We start from the raw sequence: 6,951 nt of genomic DNA on the forward strand, positions 1-6,951 counted from the left end.
GGAGAGTTGGACAGAAGAGAAAGTGTGCAAGGGGGAGGAGGAGAGCAAGAAGCGCGCCCCTCCCCTGCCCTCTCCTCCCCTCGCCAGCGGACCCGCAGTCAGAAGGACAGGCAGCGGATCGCCGAGCACAGCGGCCGCTCCCGACAAACTCCGCGAGAAGCCAGCGGCCAGTCCCGAGTCGCCGCGATCCGGCAATGAGGCAGTGGGGAGCCTTGGTGGCGGCGCTGGCCGCCTGCTGCGCGCTGGCTCCGCCGCGGGCGGCGGCGGCGGCGTGCGAGCCCGTGCGCATCCCGCTGTGCCGCTCCATGCCTTGGAACATGACCAAGATGCCCAACCATCTGCACCACAGCACGCAGGACAACGCCGTGCTCGCCATCGAACAGTTCGAGGGACTGCTCGGTCAGTACGCCGCGCCGCACGCTCCTCCGCCGCTTTCAAACTCGTCACGGCCATTGTTTGGCTCAGCCCTTCCGTCGCTTTTAACCGCTTTTGAAAGGACAAACAAGTTCCGGGAAGCTTCGTTTCATTCGGTAGGACGTGCTTCAAGGTCTGCCGCGATGAGCCAACAGTGACACCCGGTGGTCCCGAGCGGCACTGCCAATCGGGAAAACAAAAGCCGTCGGCGAGCGACGGCGCTCGCCGACAAAGAGAGAGAGGAAAAAGTCCATTTTGAGAGTCGCCTGTCCAGTTGCACCGTCAGCTCCCAAAATGACTGCGTTTCCTTCCTCCTCACTTTCTTCATCTGCATTTCGCTCCTCCTTGGCACCTTCCCTGCTTCTTTCTTGGTCGTCACGCTTTTCAGTCTTTTGACTTGCGCGTCATCTTACATTGCCGCTTGGTTTTCCCTCCACGCTTTCATTTCGTCAAGTCTTCCTCGGCGTCTTCAATTTTAGTTTTGGTCACCTCTTGGTTTTGGTCCGACGGACCTCGTCGTTTGGACGCATCCGTCCGTGTTCAAGTCCAAGAGCAACAAACCAAAACTGCTGCAGCCCTTTTCACAGGATGCCCAAAAGACACCCGAGGCAAAACAAATGACGATACCGCCCCCAAAACGGGACAACCGCGGAGACGGGACGGCGCCCGCCGCGCCGAGGCCGCGTTTCCCGCGGCGGCTTTGACCTGCGGCCATGATGGATCCTGGCCAGAGTCAAAGGTTTCAAACTCTAAAGAAAATTTTGGCGAGGAAGAGTCGGCAGCCAAAACAAGCAAGCCTTGGGGGCGTAAGCCCCAATCTGACACCCCCCCCCCCCCAGGTTATCTGAGCCTTTGTTGACTTAGGGGGGTCTTCCTGGTCGTCATGTCTTTTCTCTTGACCCTCGGCATCTACGCACTCGTGGGGTCTCGGGCTTGCTCTTGGCATCTTGCGCGGATCCTTTTCAGCCCTCCGGTTTTCTTGATTATTCTGTTGTCTCGTCTTTGTTTTGGGGTTGGGGTTTCCCCGTCGTCGTCTTTTCTCATTTCGACCATCCGAGGCAAGGGTGAGCGCAGGTCTCCCGACAGGTTTTGAACCGACACGGCGCCCCAACGCCCTCTGCGCTGACATGACGTTGGAGGCCTGGCGCGCCACTTGAGCGCTTGGCCTTTGTTTTTAGCTCAAGGAGAAGCCTCGTGCGCTTCATCAACAACAGCTTGATCGGATTCATTCACATGACGTGAACATGAAGAGCGCATACGCAACTGTGACTTTGTGCTTGTCCCCATCATTTTTCTTCTTTCTAGCCCCAATCTTGCTGCTGGAGACTGTAAATTTCCCCAGTGTGGGACAAATAAATGATATCTTATCTTATCTTATCTTATCAGCAAGCGACTGGCATTACTTGATTGGCGGGTTTTGGGCCAGGTGACCTTGACGCAAACAACCCAATATATATACAGTATATCAATTTTTTTTTTGCGGGGGGGGGGGGGCAGCCCAGTGATCCAGTGGTTAGCGCATCGACCTCGCAGTGCAGAGGTACCGGGTTCAATTCCAGCCCCGGCCTCCCTGTGTGGAGTTTGCATGTTCTCGCCGTGCCAGGGTGGGTTTTTGTCCGGGTACTCCGGCGGTTTGGGCTGGAAGGTTGGCTTTCGAGCGCTTCACGGTGGGGTGAAAAGCCCACCGACAACTCACTAGGGAGATCCGCGCCCCGGCCGGCGGAGGCTTGAAGCGCAGCGGTTTTGGTCCCTTGCACAGGTTGCGACGTGGAGGCGTTAAGACATGAAGAGGGCCATTTGATGGACAGTTGAGGGAGGCGTCCGCTTTCAGCCCGCTCAGAAAACAGCAAGCGAGAGAGCGGTTTTTTTTTTACCATTCCTTTTTGTCCTGCCAACACGTCTCGGCCGAGTCACGCGGCGTCAAATCAGCGATACGTGCGACCAAAGCATACAACGTTGCGTCAGACGCTATCACATGCTTGGCCGCTTTTGTGCGCGCGATTAGCTCAGTTGCTGGCCGGCACGTTGGCCACATTCCTGCTCTGCGCAAACATCTTCTTGGACTCTTTACTCGGGTTGACTTGGACCTCGTTTGTTTTGGGGAAACATTTTGAAGGGCTTCGCTTCCAGGGTCACAGTGTGAACTATTTTTTGGCGCAGAGCCCCCCCCCCCCCCCACACACACACACACCCCGTATTGCCCCCTGCCATTTAGGACCATTTCCAGAGCGTTTTGTTCGGTCACACGACATTGTTGGCATCGAGCAGAAACGGCCAATGTCCACTTGCGGCCACTTTGCTTTTTGTTTTTGCCATTTCAAAGCCAAGCCTCCTGCTCTTTTGCCCCTACAAAAAGTCACTTTTGACTTTCTTCGTTCTGAGAATCTGTGTTGGTTTCCCCCAAAACAGCGGTTTCAAAGCAAAAAGCAGAGCAAAAGAGAAACGTGTCAGGCAAAACGGTGACTTGGGCGCATTGCTGTTTAACCTTTGTGACATCTCAAACGACAAAGCCAAATCGAGAAAGGGCTTTTGATGGCCACACAAGACTTTCGTGACAAACTCTTTATTTTTTTTTTTTTTTGAAAGGTCCGATGACAGAACGAGGAGCGTTCTTTTCTCAATGGCTCCGTTTTGTTTCACGCTTGCGCTCGTGGGAAATGCCCTGGGAGCACGGCAAGCCCTTTTTTCACGCACGTCACCTTCCAATCACGCGGCAAAATTGCGCCGGGCGACTCGAGCCGAGTGTTTCCGACATGTGTGGCGGTTACCTCCCGCAGGGACGGGCTGCAGCGTCGACCTGCTGTTCTTCCTGTGCGCCATGTACGCGCCCATCTGCACCATCGACTTCCAGCACGAGCCCATCAAGCCGTGCAAGGCGGTGTGCGAGCGCGCCCGGCGCGGATGCGAGCCCGTCATGAGGCGCTACAACCACAGCTGGCCCGACAGCCTCCAGTGCGGCGAGCTGCCCCTCTACGACCGCGGCGTCTGCATCTCGCCCGAGGCCATCGTCAAGGCCGACGCCGCCGGTACGACACCCCTACGCAAAACAGATGGGAAAAAAAAACGCAGCTTCAAATCGCTCGGCTGAAAAACACGCAGACCAAAAAAAATAATAATGATTGTAAAAAATGACGCATGATTTTCAAAAGCCCTGCTCCAATGTTTGATTCCAACAAAGAAATTGTAGGAAAAAAAATGCCGTGAGCAAAAACAATGTCCCCAAAATCCCATGGTTTCTACTGTTCTCATACAAAAAGATATTTTAAACAATGTCTAGGATAAAGAATTCTATTTTCACCCCAACCCCAAAAACTTAAAATGTCAAATTTAAAAACGACGGTAAAAAAAATTTCATCCACCACCCTGCAAAAACATTTAAAAAATGTACGTTTTTTCTCAGTTAAAATGTGAAGAAAAAAAAAACAAATATTGAAATTTTGACCTGGCCCCAAAATCAATTTTTTTTCACCCAAGGTAACGTTCACATTTCCTTGATGAAACTACAAATGGAAATCTAAAAACGGATAAAGTACCAAATAATGAATGGAACACACTTTGTAAAACATTGCGTATATGTATGCCCGTTTTGCCAAAACCTTTTGAGCACTACACATATAAAACCGGAAAAAGAGATTATTTTTTGCATAACAGAAAAAAAAAAGTGACACGATCTTGCTTGGCCTTCAAACCAAATGCATCCAAAAAGTCTTCCGAAAATACAGCCATGGAAAAAAAACCCCGTCAAACATTGGCTTGAAGCTAATAGCGTTTCGAAGCAAAGGAAGGACGCCATGTCGTCCAGGGAGCGTGAGCGCCGCCCGCGAGGAGCGACGCGCCGTTGGCCGTTTGTCCCATTCAGCCGTGCCCTCCCTTTGGTGTCTTTGCAGATCCGTACTCCCAGGACCCGGCTCGCTGCAACCCAGGTCATCACTCCAAAAAGCCCAAAAGGCTCATTTTGCCAGCTGGGCACCCCGCAAAACGGATTTCTCCTTTGATTGACAGAGTCCAGTCCGGACTTCCCCTTGGACGCCGGCAACCTTCACTGCAGAGGAGACGTCGTCGGTAAAGTGGCGCCGGCGGCAGGCCGAGCCACTAAGAGACGCCGCCGCTAACGCACGCTCTCCGTGTCTCCTGGCGCGCATGTAGATCGCTGCAAATGTAAGACCGTCAAGATGGGTTTGAAGACCTACCTGAAGAACAACTACAATTACGGTGAGTCGATTTTGATGAGACGCTATTTTGGCAGATAGCGTCGGTGGTTAGGAACGGTCGACGCGGCCCATCGGTCGACGCATCGGAAGGCCGTCGTCGGGTGCGGAAAGGCCGCGCGTAGACCCAAACGTGTCCAGCATTTGCAATGGGGATCGCGTTCAAGTCCCCCCGGGATGGCCGGAAGCCGCGCCGAGATTTAGCCGGTACCCGCGAAGATCGGACCGCAAGGCTTTGCCGCTGGTTGGTAGGAGTGAGATCGGCCCGACAGTTTCTCCACTTGCGGCTCGGGGACCTTTGAGGATATTTCCCGTTTCTCCCATGCGGGCGTCGAGGAGTAGATGATGTCCTCGGCTGTTGCCGCTCAGACTCCGACGGCATTTTTGCTCCTTCTCCGATGGGACTCGGTGGGATTCCGTGAGCAAAGTCTCCTTCGGATGAGCGGACGCGATTCTGGAGGTCCCGAAAGCGCTCCGTCGGCGGGAGTCGCCGCCTTTCACAAGAATTTGTCCGCCCGCCCGCCCTTTGAGCGCGCGGGTCTTCGTCCCGGGATGTGATCGCATGCGGTTCCGTTTGATTTTGCGCAGAGTACATGTGGCGATATTGCCGCTCGGACAGTTTTCTTCCACCCTTTGGCTGCAGAAGGTGTCTTTTAACCTGCGTGTGTGTTGGGGGGCGGGGGTTCGCGTAGTGATTCGTGCCCGCGTGCGCGAGGTGCGCACGCGGGGCATGGAGCCCACGGCGGTGGTGGAGGTTCGCGAGGTCCTCAAGTCTTCGCTGGTGCACATCCCCAGAGAGACGCTGACCCTTCACTACTCGTCCTCGTGCCAATGTCCGCCCGTCACCGCCGGAGACGAGTACCTCATCATGGGATACGAGAACGAGGAGACGTCCAGGTAGGCGGCGCGTTTAGCCAGGCGATGGCGAGTGGCTGACGCGGGGCCTACCTACGTCGCAGGTTGCTGCTGATCGACGGCTCCATCGCGCAAAAGTGGAAGGACAAGATGGGACGCAAAGTCAAGGTCAGGAGACATTTTCAAAGAGCTCAAAGGCAACGCGCAGCGAAGCGTTTGATCCACATCCGGGCATCGGCGCGGCCCTCGCGTCGTTTGCGGCCGAATGAACAAAACATGCTACGGTGCCAGTTTCACACAAAGAACGGCCACCGGGTCTTAGCCGGCCCGCCCTCGCCCGACCAAACCGAGTCGGCACGAGAGTAAGCAAGCAAGCCAAACTTTGACCGAGAGTCAACGGGTAAACATTTGTTTGGGCCAGACTGGAAACCAATCACCGCGCCGGACAAGAGAGATGAACGCAACCGCCTCGCTCACCATGAAGCGCGTTGCATCTCCAAAATAGCTGACCTGAAATTTTCTGGTCTTCAAAGCGCAATGACGGCCACCCGACTTGCGGTCCATGCCATTCGAATTTCTATCCGGCAGATTCCTCAATGGATTGCCCGCCCGCCTCTAATGCCGACGTCCTTTCTGTGTATAGCGTTGGGATCAGATCCTGCAGGGAAAAGCCCGAGCAGCTCATCGCAGGAGTCGCCACTGAGATGGGACCAACCAGGCGTGCGCGTGCGTGTGCGTGTGTGTGTATATTGCACTATCACAGGTAGCACAATGTAGTTCATTATCTTTTGCACATTCAGTGTGTGTGTGTGTGTGTGACAGAGAGAGTATACTTGTGTGTGCTGTCTGCTAAGGTTTGCTTGCGTGTGTGTTTGTGCGCGCGAGAGGCTTCTCACCAGGGATCTGGGCTTCCATTTTGTCCGTTTTCCCGCCATAAAGGGAATTTCTGCGCCTTTTCACTCCCGTCCATGACTTGTTGTCCTCGTGCTGAGAAGCAAAGAAAAGGGGCAAAAGGCAGAGCACGTTCAACGAGTGCAATAGGTCCACGGTCATCCTCGCAACGTGAACAATATCAGCCATCAACAATAGCCTACTTTTCACTTTTTTCGTTGCGCTGCTCTCGATTTGATTCGGTATCGCATGTGACGACGACGACGTGGTTCCTTTGGAAGAACCGAATGAAATTGATCAAACGACTAAAATAATAAAAAAGCTTGTTTTTAAATTGTACTTTGTTTCTCTATGCCCCCCCCCCCCCACAAATGTCCTTTTCAATGAACGTAGTCCTGATTCGGGTCCCGGGAAGCGGCAGCGCGCTGCTACGAGTACAATGATCAGAAATTCACGCCGGCTTCGTTGAGCAACCTGACGTTTGGTAGGGTATGATGAGTCGAGCCGCAAGAAAGGTCGCAAGAGGCCACAAAGACACTGCAAGTCGGCCATTTGGGTTGAGCGTGACCAATTGACAGTCAAT

The 6,951-nt window shown here is 54.0% G+C and overlaps 1 protein-coding gene across 2 annotated transcripts; it reads left to right on the top strand.

Moving 5' to 3' along the window:
- The first annotated feature begins 22 nt into the window (after positions 1-22).
- Positions 23-6,702, top strand: frzb (frizzled related protein). 2 transcript variants are annotated; one of them, XR_015102331.1, is made up of 9 exons: positions 23-399; positions 3,192-3,440; positions 4,302-4,337; positions 4,417-4,476; positions 4,561-4,626; positions 5,315-5,519; positions 5,582-5,645; positions 6,121-6,240; positions 6,417-6,702. XR_015102331.1 is itself a non-coding variant. In XM_086124353.1 (8 exons), the coding sequence occupies exons 1-8, from the start codon at positions 195-197 to the stop codon at positions 6,178-6,180; spliced, it is 945 nt and encodes a 314-aa protein (XP_085980479.1). In that variant the 5' UTR covers positions 24-194; the 3' UTR covers positions 6,181-6,702. The 2 variants fall into 2 exon arrangements, 1 of the variants encoding a protein (XP_085980479.1); XM_086124353.1 differs by having other exon boundaries at positions 24-399; positions 6,121-6,702.
- Positions 6,703-6,951: the final 249 nt, after the last annotated feature.

Source organism: Hippocampus guttulatus, chromosome 11, assembly GCF_054856545.1.
Source record: "Hippocampus guttulatus isolate MCC_2025c chromosome 11, RoL_Hgut_1.0, whole genome shotgun sequence".
NCBI lineage: Eukaryota > Metazoa > Chordata > Actinopteri > Syngnathiformes > Syngnathidae > Hippocampus > Hippocampus guttulatus.

Excerpts from the sequence above, each read along its gene's own strand:
- frzb (XM_086124353.1), top strand. The coding sequence starts at position 195 with ATGAGGCAGTGGGGAGCCTTGGTGGCGGCGCTGGCCGCCTGCTGCGCG. Across the intron at positions 400-3,191 it reads ACAGTTCGAGGGACTGCTCG|GGACGGGCTGCAGCGTCGAC; the intron begins GTCAGTACGCCG and ends TACCTCCCGCAG. Across the intron at positions 5,646-6,120 it reads AGATGGGACGCAAAGTCAAG|CGTTGGGATCAGATCCTGCA; the intron begins GTCAGGAGACAT and ends TTCTGTGTATAG.